Source organism: Delphinus delphis, chromosome 11 (genome assembly GCF_949987515.2).
Source record: "Delphinus delphis chromosome 11, mDelDel1.2, whole genome shotgun sequence".
Lineage (NCBI taxonomy): Eukaryota > Metazoa > Chordata > Mammalia > Artiodactyla > Delphinidae > Delphinus > Delphinus delphis.
In genome coordinates, this window is record NC_082693.1 from 43,938,286 (window position 1) to 43,965,764 (window position 27,479).

A 27,479-nucleotide genomic window follows, 5' to 3' on the forward strand; every position below is an offset into this window, starting at 1 on the left:
AATCGCTACTCCAGCCTCGCGCCCGAGGGGGCGCGGCCGAGATTCACCCCCTCCCCCTGCGCTCCCTTGCAGACTACACCCCTCCCCTGCCATCCCGCCCCAAACTCCGGCTCCGGCTCCGGTTGCAGTTTGCAACCTCCTCTGCCGCCGCTACCAAGTCTCCGGCGGCTCAGGTGGCTCCGCTTAGATGTCCTAGTCCAGGGCCGCCCCCCGGCCGGATTGGGCTGGGCTCCCCTCACTCTCCGCTGGAGTCATGAGAGCGAACGGGGCTCTGCAGGTGCTGGGCTTCCTCCTCAGCCTGGCCCGGGGCTCCGAGGTGGGCAACTCGCAGGCAGGTAAGCGGTGCGGGAGCACCGGCAGGCTCGGAACCTGGGATTCCGAGACAAATTCGCGGGGTGCCGGAGGCCAGGGGCAGGAGCTCGGGCTGTGCGAGGCTGGGGGTGCGGAGCCCCGGCGCGCTGGGGCCCCCTGGGCGGAGACCGTCAGGATCAGGTTCTCGGCGTGGTCCGGGCGGGGACGGGATTCCCGAACCACTACCTTGCCCCGGCCACCTCCTCCCTGCCGTGTCGCGGACCCTCTGATTTGTCTCTCCGGATAGGGCTGATGCCGAAACAGTTCACACTTCTGAGGGGCCCTGCAGGGAGGGGAGCTGGGACCTCCATTCTGTAAACGTGAGGGGATGATTGGAGGTGGAGATCTTGGAAAGAGCGGGGCAGGGAAGGGGGGGTTCTCAGTTTGTTCCCAACCTCCTGCCCCCAGGGGCTCAAAAACCTCCAGTTTTGTTGTTTTGCCGGCAGGGCGGAGCTGTGGAAGGGGGGAGGTTGTTGTTGTCTACTGTTGGAAAACTAGAGAGGCACCTCCTCTTCCGTGAGTGGGCCTGCCCTGTGGAGAGCTGAGATTAACCCAAGGGCCAAGTCCAGGTGACAGCAGGGTGAGAGGCCCCGCAGAGGCTGACTGGCCTCTTTCTCTCAAAATAATAAAGTTAGCTGGTCCCCGACTTGACCAAACTTTTTTGTCAAGACCCAGATCAATTCAACTAATACTTATTGAGCATCTACTATGTACAAAGCACTGAGCCAGGAGCTATAGGGTCAAGGACTTCCAGACGCTATTTCTCTCTGTCTTTTCTCTCGCCAACCTGAGGGCCAACAGGGCACCTGTCCTGTCTTCTGAGCTCCCTGTCCTTGGGGTGGGGCATCCTTCTTAGGCCCAGAGTCACCCCCACCCCCATTCTGTTTATTGTCTGGCTGTCTCTAGCAGTCTAGACAAGAGTCAGATTGCTCCTCTGTTCCTCCTCCCACTCCCATGCCAGCTGAGCCCACCTCTTTGGGGTGTCTCTGGGACCATGGACACCTGAGGGGTGCTGGGGTTGCTGGCACTGGAGGAACCCTGTTGATTTCCTCCCCTCCCCCCAGATCTCGGCTTGGGGTTTGGCACAGTCAGGGCCCCTTCCCCAGGGTGGGAGTGGGAGAAACACCTGTGCTTCCCTCACAGTTGCTGGGCCTAAATTTAGACCCTGGGATCTTGAGATGTGAACACTCCCAGCTGGTGGAGGGCGGGGGTCTGGGGATTGGAGTGGGAGAGACTGAGTAAAGTGACTGTGTATCACTGTCCCATCCAGACCCCTGGAATCTTCAGCTGGGAACCCAGGAGTCCCAGATCCTGGCCACCTTCCCTGAGGGAGACAGGAGGCAGGCATGGTTGGGTCTCTTTACCCTTTATCTGGATCCTGCAGCCTCTGGGCATCCGGCCCTGTCTCAGTCCTTCTATAGCCCCTTTGTCCTGGCTGTGATGGGGGGTGGGGGACTTTGGAGAGGAGGCCTCTGGTTAAGGAGGGGCTGGAGATTCTTGCTGTGACCCACCCCAGTGCTCTTTACCAAAGGGGGGGTCTGTGCCACTGGCCCTCCCTGTGCCCCTAATCCCTGCGTATAGCAGGGACTTTCTAATTCCCCTACCCCCCCTCTCCTCCCCAAGCTGCCTGGTTCCTCCTCAGAGGTGCTGTTCATACTCTCTTCCCACCCAGCCCTTTGCTCCTATTTGTGTAATATGGACTTTACCCTCAGGGTGGCAGGGAACTGGGATCTCCAACACCGTAGCCTCCCAAGCACAGACACAAAGTTTGCACAAACACATATGGGCAGGTGGAATGGATGGGGCCACCTGAAATCCTTCCAAATAAGGAAACCCAAGGACAGAACCAGTGTAGATTTCTGGGCCAGTAGGGGAGCTGTGTACGTGTACAAGTGTGTGTGTGTGTGTGTGTGTGTGTGTGTGTGTGTGTGTGTGTACACGCCCACACCCCACTTCCCTGTGCAGAAATCGTGGCTCCCTTATCTGGGGAGAAGGGTTGGCGCCTTGACTTGGAAGAGGGGGTGTCCTGCCAGGAAGGGGGTTGGGGTGGCGCTGTTCCAGAAACGACTAACCTCCTAGTCGTTTCGTTTTCAACCCAAGGACCCTAGAGTTCCCAGGCTCCTCTGGGAGCTCCCAGCCTGTTTACCCCTCTGCTGGGTCTAGCTCACCCCTTTCCCTTCATGGGGTGTGATAGGGAATGGGAGCCCTTCAAAGGTCAGGTGGTCAGACTAGGGGTGCATCAGGGAGGAGGTGTTGGGGCCTCACCAATCTCCCTCCCTCCATTCACTCCTGCCTCCCACTAGGCTGCCACTGCCTCAGGGAAGGGTGGCTGGGACAGGTGGTATCTACCCCCCTCCCCACGGTCTTTCACTGAGCCAGAGGAGAGACAAGTTGTAGGGAGGGCTTCAGGGTCCAACATTTCCCATAGCCCCTATGTCCTCCATACTTACAAAGTAAAGTGAACCCCCAAGACTGACATGCCTCATGTACTTCGAGTCTAGGCTGTCCTTAATGTGAGTGAGAGTGCCATGTTGGAAACATTCTTTTTTTAAATTATTATTAATTAATTTATTTATTTTTGGCTGTGTTGGGTCTTCATTTTCTGGGCAAGGGCTTTCTCTAGTTGTGGCAAATGGGGGCCACTCTTCATCGCGGTGCGCGGGCCTCTCACTATCGCGGCCTCTCTTGTTGCGGAGCACAGGCTCCGGATGCGCAGGCTCAGCGGCCATGGCTCACGGGCCCAGTTGCTCCACGGCATGTGGGATCTTCCCAGACCGGGGCTCGAACCCGTGTCCCCTGCATTGGCAGGCAGAATCTCAACCACTGCGCCACCAGGGAAGCCCTGGAAGGCTTCTTAATGAATCTCCTCTGACGATGAAATTGGGTAGAAGGCTTAGAATGGAGGCAGTCGGCTGCTGTTTCCATCCGGCTTCTCTGTATTTGCTGAAAAATACTCTAGGGCTGGAAAGTGTGATGCTGAGGGAGCTGGAGTGGGCTGGGACGGGGAGCAGAGTGAGAGGAAAGCCAGAGTTGATGAAGGGGGTGCGAGGTGGGCAGTCAGCTCCCTATCTTCCAGCTTTATAGACAGAGCTCACACTGAGCCCCCCACACTACCACCAGAGGCCCCCTGCCAGTGAGGTCACTCGTCTGAGCCCAAGGCTTGAGGGGAGAGAGGGGGCCAGCGGCTGAGGACAGGGTGTCTGGGGACAGGGTGGGGCAGCCCCCTCCTCCTAAATAGAATCGCCTCATTGTGGGCCGTACCGTGGCCCCAGGCACTGCCCCCGCCCTCTGCCCCCATCCCACCCTCAGTAGACACAATAGGGGCTGTGTGCTGCCCCAAAGAGATATTTATTCCAGGACCTAGAGAGGCAGGATGGGGGTAGAGAAGTGCCCTGGTTGGAGCGGGGGAGGGAAGAGGAGGGTAACCAAGCTGTGGTCCTTTTCTAACTTCTTTCTAGGGAGGGGAAAACAACCCCACATCCTCCTTGATTAACTCCTTAGCATCTAAAGTAGTACCCAGTAGAGGCACAGAGGAGGCCCAGGTGGGAAAAGGCAATCTTTCACCTTCCTGTTCAGGGGGCCAGTGAAGGGATTCTGGGAAAAGAGGAAGTTGAGGCTCTCAGTCTGGCCTTGCCATCTGCCTCTAGGGCGGAGGCTTGGAGGCAGCTGCCTCTGATCGTGCTAAATGTTACTGGAAGAGGGCAACCAAGGGGTGGTCCTGGGGGACAGGGCCGAAAACTTGTGTCCAGGCCTCTGCCATTCTTACCTCCACTTGGAACAGTGTGCCCTGGGACTCTGAATGGGCTGAGTGTGACCGGCGATGCCGAGAACCAGTACCAGACACTGTACAAGCTCTACGAGAGGTGTGAGGTGGTGATGGGGAACCTGGAGATCGTGCTCACAGGACACAATGCTGACCTCTCCTTCCTGCAGGTTAGAGTGCCGACCTCCTTCCTCGACCTCTTCCCCCTTGTCCTCCCTACAGAAGCCTCTTTCCTGTCCTCAGGGCTGGAGTTGAGCATTCCTAAGACTCCATGGTTCCTAAGATCCAAGCCAGTGTGTTTATGGGGCAATGATTGGAATCTGGGGCCTGTGGACTGGTCGCTGTAGCCGGGGATGCACAGGGGCTGGCCCTGAGAAGGGGGCAGGGGCACGTGGGGTTCTGCACCAGGGACCAAGAGGCACCTGAGGAGGTGAGGAAGGGATAAGCAAGGACCCTCCTGGCCTGAGGAGCCCTGAGAAGGAAAGGCTAGGAGCCTAGAATTCCTCGGTTATTTCCACAGCTTGTCTTCACTTGCAGAAGTCGTGTGGCGCCTGCTACTCCCTACTCCAAAACAGGACTTGGAAAAAATTAGAGGAGCTAGAGCTTCCTCAGTGCCTTAGGGAGGGAAAGCGGATTGACACTTCTTGCCCCACTCTCCCTCTCACCCACACGATCTGCTCCATCACAGTGGATCCGAGAAGTGACCGGCTACGTCCTTGTGGCCATGAATGAGTTCTCTACGCTGCCACTGCCCAACCTCCGAGTGGTGCGGGGGACCCAGGTCTACGATGGGAAGTTTGCCATCTTTGTCATGTTGAACTACAACACCAACTCCAGCCATGCTCTGCGCCAGCTCCGCTTTACTCAGCTCACTGGTCAGTTCCTGATGATTCCTTCCAGGCCTGCCCCTCAGCCAACCTGCTGACAGGTGCCTCTTTGATGATGACCCAAGACTGCTCCCTCTAAGTACCCCCGTTCAACGTGCCCACCACCTTGACCACCACGGTCTAAAGGTCCACTCCTCCTTAAATGATAGAGGGCCCTAACAGGGAGCTGAGGCATCTATCCCCAGGGAGGGTCCTTATGTCCTGGTGGGGCTGGAGTTGGAGCTGAGGCTGTTACACATTCTTCTAACTTCCGAGTACAGTGTCCCTTGATGTCCCTCCTTCCCTGGGAATGGGAATCCTCCCTCCCGCCCTCACAAGTCGCCCCAAGCTGGAGGACTAGAGGGGTTAAATACCACCTGGCCACCTTCTGATTCTGCCTGTCCCAGTCAGTTGAAAAACACACAGGTAGGGCACGCGGGGGTGGGGAGGTGTGGATTTGAGTCAGGGATCTACTCTCCTTCTTTCCCTTCCCCTCCCCAACTCGCTAAACCGGATCTGGACAGGTGTCTGAGGGGGAAGGACTTTCTTTTGGCCTGCTCCTCTTACAAGGCGTGCCTCCTCTGCAGTTTGGATTTAATTGGACATATCCGCCTGCCCATGTCCTCTGCTCAGACTGGTGGGGAGGCAGGGAGAAGGAGGACTTCCCTGACTAGCCCTTGACCCCGGCACTTCTCTTCCCTACCTCAGAGATTCTGTCAGGGGGCGTTTACATTGAGAAGAATGATAAACTTTGTCACATGGACACAGTTGACTGGAGGGACATCGTGCGGGACCGAGAAGCCGAGATAGTGGTGAAGGACAATGGCAGGACCTGTGAGTGGCCATGATCAAGACTGCCCCCTTGCCCCCACCCAACCAGAGTGACTCCTTTCCCCTCATCAGTATGTCCCTAATGTGAACCCAGCTGCCACTGAACAAACCTTGGGCTCTAACCCAAGGAGCCTGCCAGGAGGGAGCAGGTCAGTCCCCTAGAACCCGAACCGCAGAAGCAGCGTGTGAAGGAAAGGGGCTAAAGAACTCTGTGCTCTGAGTGGGAAGCCAGGTCTCTGGACTGCACATCCATTTCTCTTTCCACTCCTACATCGTTGCTTCTTAGAACCTACCTAACCCTGACCGCAGTCTGCCACTCCCTGTCCACTCACTCACACATATTCCTACTGGGTTCAGTTTGCCAAGAAGAACCAAATTCCTGGGTTGGGACTGGGCTGAGTGAGGCATGTGCCCCGGGCCCTCCCCTCAGCTGCCCTGTGGGTGGTGTGGAGGCGCGGCTCCACCCCTTGCTGACAGGTTCACTTGAGCCCAGCCCAGCTCCGCTGGGGTAAGGAGGGATGCTGCCCTGGCTCTTCGCTTCCCGGGACTGGGTGCCTGTGTGCTGACATCATACCCTGTTGATCTGAGCAAGCCTTTCTGACAGCCGCTTGTGCTACTTTCCCTCCCAACCAGGTCCCCCCTGTCATGAGGTCTGCAAGGGGCGATGCTGGGGTCCTGGACCAGAAGACTGCCAGACACGTGGGTTTACTTCATTTTAAAGACTTCAAACTCATATACACTTTCATATCCTTGCCCACCCCAGCCTGTGTCGACAGGGGGTAGCGATGAGCCTCTAAGGCAAGAGGGTGAGAGATAGCCTCAGAATTCAGTCCTGTGAGCCCTGACAGCTGTGCTTTCTCTCCGTCCGTAGTGACCAAGACCATATGTGCCCCTCAGTGTAATGGTCACTGCTTTGGGCCGAACCCCAACCAGTGCTGCCACGACGAGTGTGCAGGGGGCTGCTCGGGCCCTCAGGACACAGACTGCTTTGTACGTACTGTTACCACCGCTTGCCTGTTCTGAAATGGGATGTGGGCTTTGGGGAGGAAGTAGGGGTCCATATGTAACATGAGTCTTATGAGCCTTCTGTGTTCCTAGGCCTGCCGGCTCTTCAATGACAGTGGAGCCTGTGTACGCCAGTGTCCACAGCCTCTTGTCTACAACAAGCTAACTTTCCAGCTGGAACCCAATCCCCACACCAAGTATCAGTATGGAGGAGTTTGTGTAGCCAGCTGTCCCCGTAAGTGTCTGAAGGGAAGGAACAATGGTAGTGGAACGAGGATTTTAGATGAAATTTTAGGAGGCAAAATGGATCAAGTTGGGTGGTTAATAGAGGATATAGAGGGCAATTGGTTGTGATCATCTAGTCACCCCTAATGAATGACCCCTATGTCCTGTTCCCGCATCTATCTCCCCATGACTTCCAGCAATTGCTCCTAGCTCTGCTCTTTGGATCCAAAGAGCAAAGGGCCTTTCTAATCCATGAGACAGCACTTAAGGAACCTCGGGTGGTCGATTGGAGCAAATGCAGTGCCGAGCAGGAGGAAGGAGGTTCAGTTAGTTGGTAGTTGGCAGTGTTCCTCCCTCATCTCTAATGGTGCCCTCCTCCCTCCTAGATAACTTTGTGGTGGATCAAACATCTTGTGTCAGGGCTTGTCCTCCTGACAAAATGGAAGTAGATAAAAATGGACTCAAGATATGTGAACCTTGTGGGGGTCTGTGCCCCAAAGGTGAGTAAGAGATGGTAAGGAGTTGGTGAAGAGATACCCTTTCCCCTGAGCCTACTCAGACTCCACCCCCCACACCCCCTCCCCAGTGAGCCTCTTCTGTGTTTACAGCTTGTGAGGGGACGGGCTCTGGGAGCCGCTTCCAGACTGTGGACTCGAGCAACATTGATGGATTTGTGAACTGCACCAAGATCCTGGGCAACCTGGACTTTCTTATCACCGGCCTCAATGGGTTAGAGATTCTGCTTTCATCCCCTGATCCCCCACCCCATCCACCTGCTCACGGTTCATTGCATTGGTTCAAGGCTTCGTATGTGGAGCTGATCAGGAATCTAGATCATAAAATCTTAGAGGCCACAAAGGACCTGACAGTGCTTAACTCCCCAGCCAGGGCTTGAATCCCCTCAGATACCCCTAAGCAATCCAGCCAGCTGAGTGGCAAGGGACAGGGACGTTGTGTCCTCCTTCTTCAAGGTTTCTAAATGTTCTTACTTAAATTGGATAAAAATCTGTCTCATGACTTCCAGCTGTTTCCCCTAGTTCTGCTTCTTGGTTTGGAGCCACAAAGAGCAAAGGGACATTCTAATCCATAGGACAGCATTTACAGTGAGTGAGTGAGTGAGTGAGTGTGTGTGTGTGTGTGAGTGTGTGTGTGAAACGTTAGGGCCACCTGTCTACTTTGGACAAAATTTTAGATCTAAAGTTGCAAAAAATGGTATAAAGATTTCCCATACACTCTTTATTCAGATCCCCCAAATGTTACCAATGTACCACATGTTTATCATTTCTGTCTCTACACACCACACACACTATATATACATGCTCTTGTTTTTCTGAACCACTTGAAGGTAAATTTCCAGACATGGTGTCCCCTCACCCCACTGAAATACACATTTCAGTGTGTATTCCTTGAAAACAAGAACATTTTCTTGCAAAACCATAGTACAATTGTTTAAATCGGGAAATTAGCATTGATACAAAATGTTATCTAATCTACAGACCGTAATCACATTTCGCTAATAGTCTTGCTCACGTCCTGGATCACACATTGACATTTGGTGTCTCTTCAGTCTCCTTTAATCTGTCACAGGTCATGACCTTGACATTGCTGATAGAGTACAGGTCAGGTGATTGGTAGTGTGTTCCTCAGTTGGGGTTTATCTAATGTTGCCTCACACTTAGCTTCAAGTTATGCATTTTGATAGGAATACTACAGTTGTATTCTCAGTGCAAAGTATCAAGGAGGCACATGATGTTGATTTGTTCCATCATTGGTGATGATACCTCTGGTCACTTGGTTAAGGGGGCGTCTGCCAGCTTTTCTACTGTAAAGTTACTATTTTCCCTTTGCAATTAATAAGTATCTTGTGGGGAGATATTTGCCTGAAGCAGTTTTTATGAGAATTGCCAAATGATGATTTTCTAACTCCATTATTCCTCCTGTATTTATTTGTAGGCATTCTCGTGTGAGGGAGAGCCTTCCCTTCCTGTTTATTTACTTACTTGTTTGTGTGTTTAATCTGTGTGGATACTTGTTTTAGTCAACATTTCAGAGTCTCTTACAATCATCATTCCAGTTGTCCTTGGTCTGTTCATTGTGGGGCCCCTTCATGATGGCTCCTGTGTTCTTTGGGCTTGTACCCCTCATTCTTTGAGCATTTCCTTACTTTTTTGCACAGGATGCTGTAGGCTCATGTTATATTTCTCCTGCCTCAGCCATTTCTCCCAAGAGTCCTGTTTCCTTTTAGTGGAGAACGCTGTTTGGAAACTAAGTTCTGAGGCTAGGCGTGCTCACTGCTACTTGGTTATGCCTCTACCTTGTTGACTGGTTTTTACTGTTCTCCTCAGAGACCCCTGGCACAAGATTCCTGCTCTGGACCCTGAGAAGCTCAATGTCTTCCGGACAGTGCGGGAGATCACAGGTGAATGGGAGGAGAGCCTGCCCTTACTGAGTATACCACTTGAGAAAATCATGTGCCAGGCGTCAGGGGAGGGACCGGGCAAACCTGAGGAAGGAAGGGGAGAGGCTCCCCACTCATGTGCCCCTCTCCAACCCCTCAGGTTACCTGAACATCCAGTCCTGGCCTCCCCACATGCACAACTTCAGTGTCTTTTCCAACCTGACGACCATTGGGGGCCGAAGCCTCTACAAGTGAGTAAGGGGTGTGGAGGTCGTCGCATCTCCAGGCAAAGAACCCAGTTTCTCAGGCATCCTTGAGTGAAATACAAGGCATGGTCTCATACAGTGGGAGTTTGATGGGGCAAAGGCTAAAGGAGGGGGGAGTCCCTCTCAGTGGGTTGATTAGCCCAGAGCAAATTTGTTGAATGGAAATGAATCCACTGCGTGCTCAGGTTTTCCTCTGTAGTCTCCCCTCTCATCCAGTCTCCTTGTTCTCAGCCGGGGCTTCTCACTGTTGATCATGAAGAACTTGAATGTAACATCTCTGGGCCTCCGATCCTTGAAAGAAATTAGTGCTGGGCGTATCTACATAAGTGCCAATCGACAGCTCTGCTACCACCATTCTTTGAACTGGACCAGGCTGCTTCGGGGGCCTTCGGAAGAGAGACTGGACATCAAGCATAATCGGCCCCGCAGAGACTGCGGTGAGGGAAAGGGCCCACGGACGGGGCGGTGGAATCAGGCAGGAGAGGGGTATAAGGGCTGCTCTGCCCTGCAAGTGGGAGTAGGGATGGGGGACAGAGCCAAGGAGAGGGGGACATTAGGCTGGAAGCAGTAATGAGCAAGAGTTCAGGAACAGGCTTGTTAGGAGACCTCAGACTCCTCCTAACCCACCCCTTCCTTTCCAGTGGCAGAAGGCAAAGTGTGTGACCCACTGTGCTCCTCTGGGGGATGCTGGGGCCCAGGCCCCAGTCAGTGCCTATCTTGCCGAAACTACAGCCGAGGAGGTGTCTGTGTGACCCACTGCAACTTTCTGAATGGGTACAGTGAGGGGGGAGAGTCAAGAAGGGGTTGGGGGATGGACCCAAGGGATGGAGCTGTTCACGTGGCACCTGAAAGCCTTTAGACAACTTTCTGTATATGCCTTGGTGGGAATTAGGAAGGAGGCCCTGTGGTTGGGAGATCAGAGCATAAAGGTCAGGCCTTGGAAGTGACCCACCTCCCTTTACCCCCGGCCCCCCACTGCAGGGAGCCTCGTGAGTTTGCCCATGAAGCTGAATGCTTTTCCTGCCACCCGGAATGCCAACCCATGGAGGGCACTACCACGTGCAATGGCTCGGTACAGTAGCAGCACCAGGATCTCTAAGGGAGAGAGGGCGGGGCAACACTGGAGGGTCTAGGGAATGATATGGCCAAATTTCAAGGCCATAGAGAGGCACAGGGAGGTCAGATAATGCTAGGGTCTGTGAATGGAGGATCCTAAATGGCTGGGCTAGTTCTTGTTGGGAAGTGTGGAATTGATCTTGGAATACCATACTTCCTGACCTTCTCTCTTCCACCCAGGGCTCTGATGCTTGTGCCCAGTGTGCCCATTTTCGAGATGGGCCCCATTGTGTGAGCAGCTGCCCCTTTGGAGTCCTCGGTGCCAAGGGCCCCATCTACAAGTACCCAGATGCTCAGAATGAATGTCGGCCCTGTCATGAGAACTGCACCCAGGGGTCAGTGATGGGATGATAAAAGGGTGTTGGCAGAGGGGTAAGAGTACAGAACTAGAGGGAAAGAAGATGGTGAGGAGAGCAGAAAGAAAGAAGGAACTATGACTTAAGAACCACTCCCAGCTGTGTAGTGAAGGATTGGAGAAAGGGAAACTCAGTAACAGCACAAAATGACGCTACAATTTGGGGAACCTGGAATAACCTCAGCTCAGGGGAGTTTCATTCAAGAGAGGGACTCAGGGAGGATTGGTGAGCCAGAGATGGGAGCCATGTCTTGGGATATGCTTTGGGCTTCAGGATGGGATGCCATGGTAGGGTCTGAAACAATGTACGTTGAGAGTGTTGGAATTGAGCTTCCTGTGGAAGTTTACCAAGCTCCCATTTAAGGAGGTGACTTTCTTCTCCAGGTGTAAGGGACCAGAGCTACAAGACTGTTTAGGCCAAACACTGGCACTGATCAGGTATGGTGGGCTTGGAGATTTAGGGAGCTGGGAATATTTGGGGAAGGGCCGTTACCTCCTGGGAAGATTAAGTCTCTATCCATTCTGGCCCTCTATATACAGGCTACTATCACTGGACCTGGGGACACAAGAATCCAGGCTTCTGGTCTTCCCTTCCTAAGATTAACTTGCAGTAGTCTTGGGGTGGAGATTGAGGTTAACCCCTTCATATTGTTCAAGGATATATGTAGATGTGAATGTTAACTTCTTGCCCCAGATCTGCGCTATACCTTTAGTACAGGTGTAAATGACATTTGTAAGGGAAGTGTAGACCCAGGATAATTCTGGGCTTCTCTGTCCCACAGCAAAACCCATCTGGCAATGGCTTTAACAGTGGTAGTAGGATTGGCAGTGATTTTCCTGATCCTGGGCAGCACTTTTCTCTATTGGCGTGGGCGCCGGATTCAGAATAAGAGGGCTATGAGGCGCTACTTGGAACGGGGTGAGGTGAGTGCCTAGCTTACCCTTGAAACATACCCTATACCATCACCCTTTAAGATCCTCTTCCTTCCCCAGAGCTTTGATCCCTTTCTTCAAGGAGGTAGTATGGTCCATTAGAAAGGACTCTGGCCAGAGAAATGGGAGACATGAATTCTAGTCCTGATTTTGCCATTAATATGCTGTATGACTTTGAAGAAGTTAGCTTCCTTCTCTGTGCCTCAGTTTATGCATGTATACAGAGGAAATAATAACATTCATCCTTACAAGGTGGCTGTAAGGGTAAAAGGGGATGATGTATGTGAAAGTGCTTTGAAAAACAGAGAGAATTGTATAAAAGTACTCAAGGTGATAGTATTACCAACTCTCTCCCAACAAAGGGAAAACCTGACCCTCTTGATTTCTGGTCTCATGAACACAAACGACTTCCTCAATCCTCAGGTCTTTTATTCCCCCATATGCCTGCAATGCTTTCCAAGACTAGAGACATTCCTCTTCCTGCTCCCACCCCTTTGGGCTTTGCTGCTCTTGGCATCCACCTCTGGGGAGGGGGTTGGAGAGGGACATGGGAGTGGGCTTTCCTGAGTGCCTCCTTTCCATCTGTTCCAGAGCGTAGAGCCTCTGGATCCCAGTGAGAAGGCTAACAAAGTCTCGGCCAGAATCTTCAAGGAAACAGAGCTGAAGAAGCTTAAAGTGCTGGGCTCGGGCGTCTTCGGAACTGTGCACAAAGTGAGTGGCCCACAGGAAGTCTGGGGAGGTGGGAAAAGGATCTAGGGCAAAGGAGGGAAAGATTCAGAGACAGGACTAGCCCGGGGAGAATGACCTTAGGCTGACTCCTGCCCAAAATTTCCCAGGGAGTGTGGATTCCTGAGGGTGAATCGATCAAGATTCCAGTCTGCATTAAAGTCATTGAGGACAAGAGTGGACGGCAAAGTTTTCAAGCTGTGACGGACGTAAGTGAAGGCAGGGTGTTCTGTGTGCCACTAGGAGAGGGTTGATATTAGATACGATTATGTAGAAGCACGGTCTCGTGTTAGCAGATACTGTGTTAGCCATGTTGATGTCTTCGAATGTTGGGGGAGCCCTGGTCTGGTTTTATGTGACCCTGTTTGTTCCCAGGATGACCCTTCTTGTGTCTCTTAGCATATGCTGGCCATTGGCAGCCTCGACCATGCCCACATTGTACGGCTGCTGGGACTGTGCCCAGGGTCATCTCTGCAGCTCATCACTCAGTACCTGCCTCTGGGCTCCCTGCTGGATCATGTGAGACAACACCGTGGGGCACTGGGGCCACAGCTGCTGCTCAACTGGGGAGTACAAATTGCCAAGGTGAGAGGAGACTGGAGGAGTTCTAAGATGAAACTGCCTGTGGGCCCACAGGGAGGGGACCAGGAGGTTCAAGTGTTGAGAGGTGCCTTAGGGTTTGAGGTGATTCTGAAGCTCAAGGACCAATTTCCCCAACCTTGAGAATACTTCCTTCCCTATAGGGAATGTACTACCTTGAGGAACATGGTATGGTGCACAGGAACCTGGCTGCCCGAAATGTGCTACTGAAATCACCTAGTCAGGTTCAGGTGGCAGATTTTGGGGTTGCTGACTTGCTGCCCCCTGATGATAAGCAGCTACTGCACAGTGAGACCAAGGTAAGGTGACACAAAGGCTGGGTAAGGAGGCAGGGGTGGAGTGAAGCATGGGGACGGGAAGTACTCTGTGGTCTCTTTGAGAGGCTAGCAGATGCTGCAGGGTTAGTCCAAGGAGAAGAACCTGGAGATGCCAGAAATAAAAGTTTAGAGAGCAGCAAAGAACGACGGAGAACATGGATTTAGAAATGCTAAGAAAATGTGTGGAAATCAGCTGGTGACACCTTTGTCTTTAATCCCCCAGACTCCAATTAAGTGGATGGCCCTCGAGAGTATCCACTTTGGGAAATACACACACCAGAGTGACGTCTGGAGCTATGGTCAGTCCATCTGGATGCCCACCATACCATCACTGGTCCAAATTCCAAAGATGCCTTTTGAGACCCTTTCTTAGAATCTCTAAGCCCTTCAGATCCTGGGTCAGATCAAGTTCTGCCTTCTCTTCATCTGCATGCCCATGTCTACTATTTTGCCATCAACTAGTCATGTCTTCCTATACCAGGAGTGACAGTTTGGGAGCTGATGACCTTTGGGGCAGAGCCCTATGCAGGGCTGCGACTGGCTGAAGTACCAGATCTGCTGGAGAAGGGGGAGCGGTTGGCACAGCCCCAGATCTGTACCATTGACGTCTACATGGTCATGGTCAAGTGTGAGTTACCTGCTGATTTCAGCCTTTTTTTTTTTTACTCCATTATTGCTTCATTGGACTGAAAACCTAAAAAGCATAGATAAACAATGCTCAGTGATGAAAAGTGAATACCCAGGACAGCGGTGCATGCCCCAAACGGTCTCCGCCCAATAAACACTAAGCACTCTCCACATTATTGATGCCAATGGCATCTACGTGGATGTCAGGCTCCCCACACAAAGATGAGGGAACAAAGCGTCAGCCATTTTCTAAGTAGCTTCCCTCCCTACTCCACTCCCCTCTTATCGCTCTCCTTCCTACATCTTACCCCCAGGTTGGATGATTGATGAGAACATTCGCCCAACCTTTAAAGAACTAGCCAATGAGTTCACCAGGATGGCCCGAGACCCACCACGGTACCTGGTCATAAAGGTGAGTGGAGATTAGGAGGTGCCAAGGAGATCTAGAGAAAAGGGAACTTGGCTGGAACCAGGATGTACCTTAACAATCAACCACCTGCCCTCACAGAGAGAGAGTGGGCCTGGAATTCCGCCTGGGGCAGAGCCCCCTGCTCTAACAAACAAGGAACTGGAGGAAGTAGAGCTGGAGCCAGAACTAGACCTAGACCTGGAGTTGGAGGCAGAGGAGGAGAACTTGGCAACCACACTAGGCTCTGCCCTTAGCCTGCCACTTGGAACACTTACTCGGCCACGTGGGGTAAGATTTTCCAGTTTCCCAAGACTTTCTGCACCCTAAGCCCTCTGTACACCTGCGCCCTCACGAATCCCACAGATGTCCATATTAACTATTCAAAGGCCGCTGTGGTGAGTAGATTTCTCTCTTAATCTAAACTTCTTCCTCACTTGTTTCATCCTAGAGCCAGAGCCTTGTAAGTCCATCATCGGGATATATGCCTATGAACCAGGGGAATCTTGGGGAGGCTGCCCAGGTAAGGTCTGTCTCTTTAAGAGGATGCCAAGAGGCTGGGTGGCAGTGTCTTAGGATTGATAGGGGTAGTGTGGGAGACTTTAAAAACCTCTGAGGTTTAATCAGTGTCCTACAAAACAGAAGGCACTGAACGACCCAAGCTCCTTCTAAACAAATCTCTCTTCTTCCCTCATTTCTGTGTAAATCTCCATGTATTATTTTCCTCCTTAGAAGTCTGCAGTTCGTGGGTGTAGTGAACGGTGCCACCGTCCAGCCTCTCTGCACCCAGTGCCACGGGGACGCCTGGCATCAGAGTCATCGGAGGGCCATGTGACAGGCTCTGAGGCCGAGCTCCAGGAGAAGGTATCCATGTGTAGAAGCCGGAGCCGGAGCCCACGGCCACGAGGAGACAGTGCCTACCATTCCCAGCGCCACAGCCTGCTTACTCCTGTCACCCCACAGTCCCCACCAGGGTTAGAGGAAGAGGATGTCAATGGTTATGTCATGCCAGATGCACACCTCAAAGGTGCCTGACTTTCTGTAGCGCTTTCCTCAAATCTTTCTCTAATCCTCCTTCCACAGGCTCCTCTTGATCCTTCTGTCTTCTCTGATCATATCCCTCCCTATTCATTTTTTCCTAAGACTCCCCCACTCCTCACTGCCTATTACAATGAAGTAATACCACATACCTAGCCTCTCTTCTCAACCCTCAGGTACCTCCTCCCGGGAAGGCACCCTTTCTTCAGTGGGTCTCAGTTCTGTCCTGGGTACTGAAGAAGAAGATGACGACGACGAGTATGAATACATGAACCGGAGGAGAAAGTGCAGTTCATCTCGTCCCCCTAGGCCAAGTTCCCTTGAGGAGCTGGGTTACGAGTACATGGATGTGGGATCAGACCTCAGTGCTTCCCTGGGCAGCACACAGAGTTGCCCGCTCAACCCCGTGCCCACCATGCCCAATGCCAGCACAACTCCGGATGAAGATTATGAATATATGAATCGGCGACGTGGTGGAGGAGGTCCTGGGGGGGATTATGCAGCCATGGAGGCCTGCCCAGCAGCTGAGCAAGGGTATGAAGAAATGAGAGCTTTCCAGGGGCCTGTACACCATGGCCCCCAGGTCCATTATGCCCGCCTCAAAACTCTACGTAGTTTAGAAGCCACTGACTCTGCCTTTGATAACCCCGATTACTGGCATAGCCGGCTTTTCCCCAAGGCTAATGCCCAGAGAACATAACCCCTGCTCACTGAGGTACTCAGGGAGCATCTGATGGCAGCTAGTGCCTCTGGAGGGTACCCCTCTTCTCCTTAGTCTGTCTCCCTCACAGATCTCAGCCCCATTTCCCTAGTCCTAGACAATTCCAATCAACCTTTGGAGGCCTTAAACACTCGGACACAAAATTCTTGTGGTATTAGCCAGCTTTGCACTTTTTCTCTTTCCCAAACCCAGGAAAGGAGATGGTTTTCCCTATTTTATGTGCTTTCCCAGTCCCATTCCTCAACTTCCTTGGGGGAACTCCCTGGCGATATGAAGGATTACTCCCCATGTCCCTTTCTCTTAGACTCTGACTTGTTGAGACTAGGCTTTAAAGTGTGCCTTTGTTGCCCATCAGACTTCGAAGGAAGAGGAAAGGGGGAAACCTGGCAGGGGAAAGCAAAATTTTGGCTTGTGACCCTTAACCCCCTAGAAAAAATGAGAAGCTTAAAATCTTGTGAAGAGGTTGGGAGTAGATATTAATGATTACTATTAACTGAGCATTTACTATGTGTCGAGCATCATGCTAAACTTTACCAACATTATCTAACTTAATCCTTGACACCAATTCTGTATGCTAGGTATTATCCCATTTTACAAATAAGGAAACTGAGCCTTAAAGAGATTAAGTAAATCAAATAGCAGGTCCGGATTCAAGATTTTCCAATGCATGTGCTCTTACTGTAAAGTATCAAGGAAAACTGATATATAAGTCAGAGCCCTTGAAGGGGCATTGTCTTCTTGTTTTTGCACTGAATCAAGTCTAACTCCAGCAACTACAGCCTGCTCCTACACCCAGACTTCTTATCTCAGAAGGTGGGAGTGGGGGTGGTCAGAAGGAAAAATAACTGGGCATCTCTGTGTAAACCATAACCTACATGTGCTGTATATGATCTCCACCCAAGGGACGGATTCACAGTGGTCCCAAGAGCCACTTTTAGGAGCTATTCTCATCCAGTAGTGGGAAGTTTCCAGGTGGCATAGAAAGAGGACCCAGCTTCAGACTTCTGTCCCCATGGATGGGAAACTGGGGGTATCTGTTGTTAGCCCTGAAGTTTTTTTGTTTTGTTTTTATACGTCTGAATAAAAATGCCAACGTTTTGCAGCTTCTTGTCTGTCAAATAAAAACCTTTAGTGTGTGAGGTAGACCGCCCCTTTTCTCTGTCCCTCAGCAGTGGATAGCTACCACTATATGCTTCTTTCTCTGTCTCCTGATAGGCCTACTCGGCCCCATGTAGCTTTCTCCAGCCCTACTTTTCCTTATTCCCTTAAGACCAGCATAGGGCACAGTCCTTCTCACTTAAGGGTTTTACTAGGAATCTACAGGGCAACCAACTGGGAATAACAAAACAAGCAAAAACAACACGTTTAGGAAGTTAGAAAAAGCCCTAAGAGGTGGAATACTGAAAACGCAAATGTTTCAGAACTCCCATTCTCTTAAATCTCCGTGAACACTTCCCCTAGGTGCCATCAAAGTCTGTTGTTAAACAATAGTGCCATCTTCAGTGGGAGTCCCGTCTCTAGATTGGGAGGCTGTAAACGGATAATCCTTCAGAAGTCTGGCTGCTCAGTTAGCCCCTGCTGCACAGACTCCTGATCTCCTTCCACACCCGCTCTGCCCCTCCCCGTTCTCGCAGCACCTGAGGACGAGCGGACTGGCCGGGCCGGTCCCTCCTGCCACTCCAGGGATCCGGGGAAGGGCGTACGCGCCCTTAACGCAATCTCCCCGACTCGCCTCTGTTCGGCTCCACCCTGCCCCGCAGCCTCCAAACACACTTCCCCGCCGTAGCTCCGCCCCTTCTCCCTTAGCCCGTCCCTCTCTATTACGGGTTCTCGCTCAGCGCTCCTGGTGATTGTGGTTTTTCCGGGAGAGACCACGCTTCTACTCACGCTCTCCAACGGCTCCGCCTTCCCGCCGGAGCCTGACCCTTCCCAGCGTGCTCGGCGATTCCGGCGTGCGAGGCCCTCGGAGGGCAAGGCCCCAGGGCCTGGCTTAGGGACGCGAAAGGCAGACTGGGAATTGTAGTTTGATAGCCCGCGAGGGGGGCTAGAGGCTGGCGGTAGGAGGGACTCGTTGTCCCAGCGTGCCCTGCGCCTCAGCCCGCGCGCTCGCAGTTTCTCGCTCTCGCCCGCCCTCCGCTCCCTAGCTTGCTCGCGCTTTTGCTCGCGCTCTCCTCGCGGATCGAAGGGACTGTGGCTACAGCCTGTGGCTGGGAAGGGCGACAGAGGCGGCGGTTCAGGAGAAACGAAGCTGCAGGGGTGGTGGTGGTGGGAAGATGTCGGGCGAGGACGAGCAGCAGGAGCAAACTATCGCCGAGGACCTGGTCGTGACCAAGTATAAGATGGGGGGCGACATTGCCAACCGTGAGTGCGGCCTCAGGGGTCCGGAGATCGAGGCTGGGAGGGAGGGGCAAGGGGGACGGTGTTGAGCTGGCCCCTGAGGGGCTGGAGCGGTGGGGTCATGCAGTGTGGGCTAGTGAGGGCCCCGCGCAGATTTGCTGGAGGTGGCGTGGTGGGGAGGCTCCGTGTCACGCCTGGGACCTGAGAGGCTAGGCCTGGGCTGGAGTCTCTGGAGATGCGGGCGGGCGAGCGGGCGGCCGGGAGGGGCGGAGAGCTGGGCCTCCGGCCGGCTCCAGCCCTAGGTGGTTCGTAAGGAGGCGAGGCGTATCTCTTGTCCCTCACCCTTCAGTCCGGATCTCTGTCTCTGATTTTGGCAGCAACGAAGCCATCTCGAAAAGGAAGAGCCCCTCTATTTTGTAGCGGCTCTCCGCCGTCAGGAGCCTAGCCGGCACGTGTTGCCAGGTCCCCTGCGGATCGCCGGCTCTCTCCGCTGTGGTCCCTGACACCAGCTTCCCTACCACGTGCTTTGTTGTAGTTTTTCGTTCTTTACTTCAGCTCCTTCCTTGATGGGGGCCGCCTTCTACTCTTGGGCCAGCTCAGGGACCGTTGGAGGGCACCCCATAACTCTTGGAGATGTATCTCACTGTTCTCGAAGTTATTCATCACTACCTCCAATCTGCGCAGATGGCTTTAGTTAGTCGTCAAATTTGATTGTTCTCAAGGGTTTCACAACTTTAGGAGTGTTTTGAGGTCCTCCCCCCAACTAGGCAAACCTGTGAATAGTACTGTTAAAGGGGGGACTGATGTTAGAATCTCAGAATATTAGGACTGTGCTCTGACTTACTCAGTAGCTGCCCCTGCCACTCTGGACAGATGTCTCACTTTCTGACTTCTCTTTTTCCAATTTAAAACCCAGTTAGGGGGACAGAAAGTGCTTGTCTTTGGGCTTTTAAATGGTTTTGACAGTAAAGATAGGCATTTAGGATGCCTTTGATCCTATGGCTGAAAACCTGAGGTTTTCAGACTTCCAAAGAATCACCAAAACTTGGATCACAGAAATCAAATCTGAAGTCCAGGATGGGCCGCGGAGAGGGTATCCGGTGAACAAAACAATGCTTTATAACATAATGGACATGGAGTGGTTTGAATCAGAAAAAAAATTTTTTCCCTCTTGCAGTCTATAACTTCTGAGGCACTTGTGATTCCAGATACCAGTTTGAAACTCTTTTGGGTCACATACCTCTTTGAAACCTGCTAAAAGCAGAGCTTGCTGAAGCTCAGGGACCTTAGTTTAAGTTTCCTTGACTTGTTATTTGAAGAAATAAGTTTACATAAATTGGGATTACTAACATCTAATTGGGGTGTCTGGGAAGGGAAGAAGGTAGCATTTAACGGTGCATCAGCTTGGAGTCAGCAATTGCATGTCTATCTTCCTGTTGTCCCTGACGCCTATAAATTTCCTCCAGGCTGCTTTGCATGTATGTTGGATACCTTGGTGAGAACCCCCTTAAAGTTCATAATCCTGTCCTACCACACCACAGATACCATCTTTGAAAGTCTCCCTTGCCTAAGGAGACAGATGGTGCATACCCAGTTGTCACACTATATAAGGGAGGAAAGGGAGTGTTGGCTTTTTTATTTCAGGAAAGGAAGGTAGAGATTTCGAGATTATAGGGAGGTACATTGCAAGAGACAAAACTTATTCCCTCTTTCATCCTTTGAGCAATGGCACTAGGGAATATTAGAAACTCTAAGTCCAACTTCTAGGTGTTTCTTGGATGGTAACTTAGACAACACATGCAGGACTGATACGGGGTTCTGTTCCCAGGGGTACTTCGGTCTTTGGTGGAAGCATCCTGTTCAGGTGTGTCGGTACTGAGCCTGTGTGAGAAAGGTGATGCCATGATAATGGAAGAGACAGGGAAGATTTTCAAAAAAGAAAAAGAAATGAAGAAAGGTAAAAATAATCCCTCACGAATTTCCTAAGTTTGACCCTTATTCAGTCCTGTTTGTTTTATTGTAATGATGCAACCCCTACCCCAGCACTCGTTGAGATATTTGGAAATTTGGAATGGCAGGGGGGATTCAAGCAGTTTCCCACCCAATCCAAATTGATCAAACTTAAGCAAGACCCTGAAGAAAATCCACTCATCTTTCTGAGGGGCAACAGGGCTCCAAGAGAGTGAGCAAGGCAGTAAGGCTGATTGTCTCTTTACAGGTATTGCCTTTCCCACCAGCATTTCAGTAAATAACTGTGTATGTCACTTCTCCCCTTTGAAGAGCGACCAGGACTATATTCTCAAGGAAGGTGACTTGGTAAAAATGTAAGCTTAAACTATTTTAGAGCACTTGTCTTCTTCCTAAGCATTCACAGTAGTGCCAGTTGCTAATGCTGTACTCTGCTCTTGCCTTTCAGCGACCTTGGGGTCCATGTGGATGGCTTCATCGCTAATGTGGCTCACACTTTTGTGGTTGATGTAGCTCTGGTAGGTGGACCACTTTGAACGCTGTTCAGCCAGTGGGGAGTGGGGGAGGGCGCACTGCTGCTTGCTTCTTATCCCCAGCCCCACCACCACGCAAGTTTTGAGAGAGTATCTAGAGAAATGAAAGAGGAAAGGGTGTTTTCTCTCCTGACCACTGGCTGCGTAATGGACACAAACAGATATTAACTGAAAGACCAGCTGTGTTAAAGAGCTTTCCAGGAAGGCACTCACTGCATTTCCTTATCTACAGGGGACCCAAGTAACAGGGCGGAAAGCAGATGTCATTAAGGCAGCTCACCTTTGTGCTGAAGCTGCCCTACGCCTGGTCAAACCTGGAAACCAGGTAAGCTGTTGAGTCCAACTCCAAAGCTTGTTAGAGCCAAAGATGCATTAGGCATCTACAGCTATTCTATACTGAAAGAGAAGAGGCAGGAATTAAAGAGTAGTACCAAAGAGCAGTTAAATCTGAGTGCCTACCTTAGATGGTATCGTGCTAGGTGTAAGGGGATATGTGGTCCCTTTCTCATGGAGCCTGTAGAGATCCTTTTTCATATTTTGGATGTGCATCTTTCCCCAAAATAATTTGAGATAGAGAGCTTACAATAAAACACAGATACCACAGTTTTAAAACTCAATTTTAGAAGCTTATAAAACAAAAATCATAATAGTACCAGTAAATTGGTGGCAAAGAGGCCAAAGCCCCTTGCAAGACAAAATTAGGAAGCCCAGGGATCATAAACTGCTCATGAATTCATACAATTTAGTGTGTTAGACTATTAATGGAGATTTTTCTCTAACGCTTAGATTTCAGAGACCTGTTCAATACTTAAAGCATCCTCTTTTTTTCTGTGCTCTCTTCTTTACACTTTTCATCAGTTTGTCCCCATTGTAACTTAATTGCATCATTTTTACTTAAACCTCTGTTGTAGGTTTCTTACAGTGGTACCTACTTCGTAGAGCTACCATAAAGCACTTTGAACAGTACTTGGCACATAGTAAGCCCTTGTGTCAGCTATTATTATTTTGCACGTTAATTATTTTTATTATTTATATACTGTGTCTTTTCATTATTTATATTGTGTCTTTTCACTGAAAGGTACTGTTAATATAGTGGCTGTTGTCTAGCTGTGACATTAGACTTTCTGAATTCTCACCCTGTTGCCACCCCATACTGATTTTAAATAACTTCAAGTTCAAATTTCCTCATCTGTAAAGTGGGGAAAATTAAATTGTGCCTTATTATCACATGGCTGTGAAGATTGAGATCATCCATGTAAAAAAGAGTTTCTATACCCTTTCAACAGGTTAGAATTCCAGGTATAATGGACTAAACACTATGGTCAGAAAACCTGGGTTTATACCAGGTTCTTTTGGTTAACTGGTTTAACCCTGGGCAAATCATGTAACCTTTCTGAGCCTCAGTTTCCTCCTCTAGATTGGGTTGTAGATCTGCACTATTCACCTTAGAGAATCATTATCTAAGTAGACCATCTTCGTGAAAGTGCTTTGTAAAATGGTATGCAAATGTTATTTCTAGGTTGTAGGGATGATAGGGCCTATGAAATGAAAAACCAATGCGAATCATTGCACTTGCTTGAGGATATTAGATCTCTCAGTTCTTTTTTTTTTTTTTTTTTGTGGTACGCGGGCCTCTCACTGTTGTGGCCTGTCCCACTGCGGAGCACAGGCTCCGGACGTGCAGGCTCAACGGCCATGGCTCACGGGCCTAGCCGCTGCACGGCATGTGGGATCTTCCTGGACCGGGGCACGAACCCGTGTCCCCTGCATTGGCAGGCGGACTCTCAACCAGTGCGCCACAAGGGAAGCCCTCTCAGTTCTTTTATGCTTCTTGTTCTCATGGTAGACAACTTACTAGCCCGTGTATCTTATCTTTTATTTGATCTTGTACTTCTAGAACACACAAGTGACAGAAGCCTGGAACAAAGTTGCCCACTCATTTAATTGCACACCAATAGAAGGTGAGACCTCAGATAGTAGGGTTGGGGGTCTAAGTATGAGTGGTTTTGCAGAATTAAGACTTTTGCTCCCTTGAGGATCCATCTTGGCTCTGACATAATCCAAGCCAAAAACCTCAGTGCCCTGTGTTTCCATAGCCAGGCACTTTGCTCTCATTACTTGGGTGGGTGGGTTGGAAACCTTTTGGGATTCTAGGTGAGTGGTACCATAGACTTTGTCCAATCTGCAGGTATGCTGTCACACCAATTGAAGCAGCATGTCATCGATGGAGAGAAAACCATTATCCAGAATCCCACAGACCAGCAGAAGTAGGTGCCCTGTATGCCACCCTGTACCTTCTGTCATACCAGACTAGTCATGAATTTATCCTTCCATACTCCAGGCTAATCTTTTTTTTTTTTTTTTTCAGGCTAATCTTATCTACTTTCTACTCTAAACTCCAGGAATTATTTATTGCTCTTTATGGTTCCCTTTCTGTTCCTTTTAGGAAGGACCATGAGAAAGTTGAATTTGAGGTACATGAAGTATATGCTGTGGATGTTCTCGTCAGCTCAGGAGAGGGCAAGGTGAGGAATGTTTACCAGAGCTAGCGGGGTGGGGGGGTGGTGCTGAGGGTGTGTTCCAAGAGCACCAGACCAAAATGTGATCTTTTTTAGGCCAAGGATGCAGGACAGAGAACCACCATTTACAAAAGAGACCCTTCTAAGCAGTATGGCCTGAAAATGAAAACTTCTCGTGCCTTCTTCAGTGAGGTTGAAAGGCGTTTTGATGCCATGCCTTTTACTTTAAGGTACTACTGCACTTACAAGCTCAGGGCTTGGAACCAGTCTGACCCATAGACCACACACCCAGGAGCACTCTTTTATTTATTTATTTATTTTTAATTTATTTTATTTATTTATTTTTGGCTGCGTTGGGTCTTCCTTGCACGCGTGCTTTCTCTAGTTGCGGCGAGCGGGGGCTACTCTTCGTTGCGCTGCGCGGGCCTCTCATTGCGGTGGCTTCTCTTGTTGCGGAGCACGGGCTGTAGTCACGTGGGCTTCAGTAGTTGTGGCTCGCGAGCTCTAGAGCGCAGGCTCAGTAGTTGTGGTGCCAGGACTTAGTTGCTCCGTGGCATGTGGGAACTTCCCGGCCCAGAGCTCGAACCCTTGTCCCCTGCATTGGCTGGCGGATTCTTAACCTCTGTGCCACCAGGGAAGCCCCCAGGAGCACTCTTCCTTCCCCCACCTTTCCCTCCCTCTCTCTCCTTTCCTGCCTAGACTTGTAGCTCCAGCCTGTGTGCATGCCTTCTCCCCTCTGCCATCTCCCTCTCACAGAAGGTAGTGTAAAAAAGCAATCCTACGCATGATTTCTGCCTGAGGGTAGGAGTTATTTAAAAACATGAGCAAAATGGTAAGACATGATAAGGAGATAAGGATACCTGAATTTGTCTCTCCCTCCCTAGAGCATTTGAAGATGAGAAGAAGGCCCGCATGGGTGTGGTGGAGTGCGCCAAACACGAACTGCTACAACCATTTAATGTTCTCTATGAGAAGGAGGGTAAGTTCTAAGAAGAGAGTTGTACTTTGGAGCCCCTGATTATGGTCCCCTCCTCCCTATAGCTCACAGAAAAGAGGATGGATGACAAGGGAACATTTTATCAAAATACTTTGTTTCTCTCATAGGTGAATTTGTTGCCCAGTTTAAATTTACAGTTTTGCTTATGCCCAATGGCCCCATGCGGATAACCAGTGGTCCCTTTGAGCCTGACCTTTATAAGTCTGAGATGGAGGTCCAGGATGCAGAGCTCAAGGTTAGTGTGGGATGGAAAGGGGCGGGCACGTGGCACTTGTCTTGGGAGTGAGGAATAAGTGATGGGAAGGTCCTGAAGAGAGCTACAGTGCTGAGAGTAGCACTTGGTGTTTGCTCCACATTCCTCAAAATTTGTTTTCCTTCTTCTATATGTTCCAGGCCCTCCTCCAGAGTTCGGCAAGTCGGAAAACCCAGAAAAAGAAAAAAAAGAAGGTTCGTTACAGTCATCCCTCTCTGGCAGGGTGAACCTGATCCCTCTTTATTCCACCTTCCTGGGTCATGGTGGGTGTATAGATTTCTGTATGTCCTTATTTCTCCCCGTCTCAGCCCTGACCTAGAGAATTAGGATATTTTTGTCCTTGGTCCCCCAGACACTACCCTAAGTTGTTGGAAACTGACATGTCTTCTCCCTCTCCTTTCCATGAATGTAGGCCTCTAAGACTGCAGAGAATGCCACCAGTGGGGAAACTTTAGAAGAAAATGAAGCTGGGGACTGAGGTGGGTCCCATCTCCCCAGCTTGCCACTCCTGCCTCATCCCCTTCCCACCACACCCCAGGCTCTGTGAAATGCAGTTCGTCTTCTCCACCCAGGACCACCAGCAGAGCGGGGTCTCCCTGTCCTCGTCCCAGTCCCCCAACCTAGCCCCCTTCCAACAACAACCAGCTCCAACTGACTCTGGTCTTGGGAGGCCAGGCTTCCCAGCCATCGAAGACTACTTTAAATAGAAAAGAGAAATTGAATAATAAAATCAGGAGTCAAAATCCATCGTCTTCAAGCCCCTCTTTCTAGCCTTTTTCTACTATTCTCTGCTTGGTCGAGGTTTATGACCCTACAACAGAACGGGGAAGAGGCTAAAGTAGCCGCCACCACTAAAAACTCAGCTGAAATGTTTTTATACCACTCCAGCGTCAGCATTTTCCTCTTGGGGCTTGTTCCTCTTTCTTGGGGCTTGTTCCTCTCTCTTGTCCCACTCTCCCCAAGTATTTTATCAGGGCTCAAAATAGAGGAGCTATTCTTCAGACTGTTTTTCTTCACATGTGGCAGATTCCTTTTATGATCCAGGCTGTCTAGTCAGGCCCCTCCCATTTTTAGGAGCTGGAGCCTGCGTTTACCAAGGGATTCTCATCTATCAAATGGATCCTCATTTGTAAATCTTTGTAGTCAATTTTGTTCTGCAGGACATTTTTTCCCCCTCCACAAGGCTGTAAAGAAGTAATCCATCTCAACCATGTCCATTTCTTTGGAGTCAGTGGGATTCCTCCCTTGCTCTATCTTAGAAACCTGAGTCGGAAGCTCCACTGTGGTTTTGTTCCCTGTATGAAATATTTTGGCCTCCCTTTCTTGAAAGAAAGACCTGGAACCAGAGGAGCAGACTGATTGAAGAGACAAAACTCCTGGCTTTCTGAAGCTGTGGACTTGGATGAATTGCTAGGGGTTTGGAGAGAAAGTTGACGAATTTCAGTACCTCTGGCATGCTGTCCCAGGGAACTAGGGCTCCCGCTAACTTACAAGGTTTTTAAACACATTGAAAATGACATGGCGTTAAAATAAATTTGGATTTGCTCATAATCATGTGTCTTTGTTTGCTGCTCTTATTTGATGGCGGTGGGAGAGTGTGAGTTGAAGTGGTGATCATTTGGAACCTGTTTTGTTTTGTTTTGTTTTGTTTGGCATGCAGAATCTTAGTTCCCCAACCAGGGATTGAACCCATACGGAATCTTAACCACTGGACTGCCAGGGAAGTCCCTGGAACCAGTTTTCTATAGCCATATTTTACCTTTCTAAAACAAGGAATACCTTGAGTTGGGGGGACATAAATCCTGGGTTCTCTGAAAAGAGTACGTTTTCTATGGGAGTTTGTGATTTAGTTTTCTGACGTAAAAACATAAACCTTGCTGCCGACACTGTTCGGGACATTAATGTTTACTGCAAAAAGTAAGAACACTGTATGCAAGTGATTATCTTGATTTAGGAAGCCAGGAAGAATGCATTTAGTGTTATGCAATTTTTCAGGGCCAGCCTGAGATTGGATGGGTAATTTGTATTAGAGCTGCTTCCGCATGAGGCATTGCTGACCTGAAGATACTATGCTGAGTGAAACTGAACACATCCCTTCATGAGAACTTACAGAGAGTGGGCAATCAACAGGTGAGATCCCAGTGGATTTGATATAAAAACAATCCTGGGGTTTTTTGTTTTCAAACACATTACCTTCTGCTGGTGACAATACTAGAACCGCTTAGGCACTTGGAACAAGGGCCCTAAATTTAGAAACCTTGTTTTTCCAGAGCTAAAAAGTGAAATTTTATAAAGGGAAACCACTAAAAAAGGGATTATAACAAGCCG

At 50.4% G+C, this 27,479-nt stretch overlaps 2 protein-coding genes across 3 annotated transcripts; both read left to right on the forward strand.

The window, feature by feature from the left end:
- The first annotated feature begins 121 nt into the window (after window positions 1–121).
- ERBB3 (erb-b2 receptor tyrosine kinase 3) lies at window positions 122–17,665 on the forward strand. The gene is made up of 28 exons (XM_060024957.1): window positions 122–335; window positions 4,133–4,284; window positions 4,803–4,989; window positions 5,689–5,814; window positions 6,445–6,510; window positions 6,683–6,801; window positions 6,910–7,051; window positions 7,428–7,541; window positions 7,650–7,770; window positions 9,387–9,460; window positions 9,600–9,690; window positions 9,937–10,142; window positions 10,347–10,479; window positions 10,687–10,777; window positions 11,002–11,156; window positions 11,561–11,614; window positions 11,959–12,100; window positions 12,701–12,820; window positions 12,946–13,044; window positions 13,235–13,420; window positions 13,579–13,734; window positions 13,976–14,051; window positions 14,234–14,380; window positions 14,694–14,791; window positions 14,888–15,076; window positions 15,237–15,308; window positions 15,518–15,812; window positions 16,000–17,665. Exons 1-28 carry the CDS (start codon window positions 254–256, stop codon window positions 16,521–16,523), a joined length of 4,017 nt encoding a protein of 1,338 aa, XP_059880940.1. The 5' UTR covers window positions 122–253; the 3' UTR covers window positions 16,524–17,665.
- A 988-nt stretch (window positions 17,666–18,653) lies between these two features.
- Window positions 18,654–26,702, forward strand: PA2G4 (proliferation-associated 2G4). Of its 2 annotated transcripts, XM_060024959.1 has the most exons (14): window positions 18,654–18,905; window positions 20,710–20,838; window positions 21,100–21,205; window positions 21,298–21,367; window positions 21,615–21,707; window positions 23,280–23,343; window positions 23,571–23,649; window positions 23,829–23,907; window positions 23,998–24,131; window positions 24,786–24,880; window positions 25,006–25,133; window positions 25,292–25,345; window positions 25,564–25,630; window positions 26,411–26,702. In XM_060024959.1, exons 1-13 carry the CDS (start codon window positions 18,818–18,820, stop codon window positions 25,627–25,629), a joined length of 1,185 nt encoding a protein of 394 aa, XP_059880942.1. In that variant the 5' UTR covers window positions 18,654–18,817; the 3' UTR covers window position 25,630; window positions 26,411–26,702. The 2 variants fall into 2 exon arrangements, with proteins under 2 accessions (XP_059880942.1, XP_059880941.1); XM_060024958.1 differs by having other exon boundaries at window positions 18,656–18,905; window positions 25,564–26,702.
- Window positions 26,703–27,479: the final 777 nt, after the last annotated feature.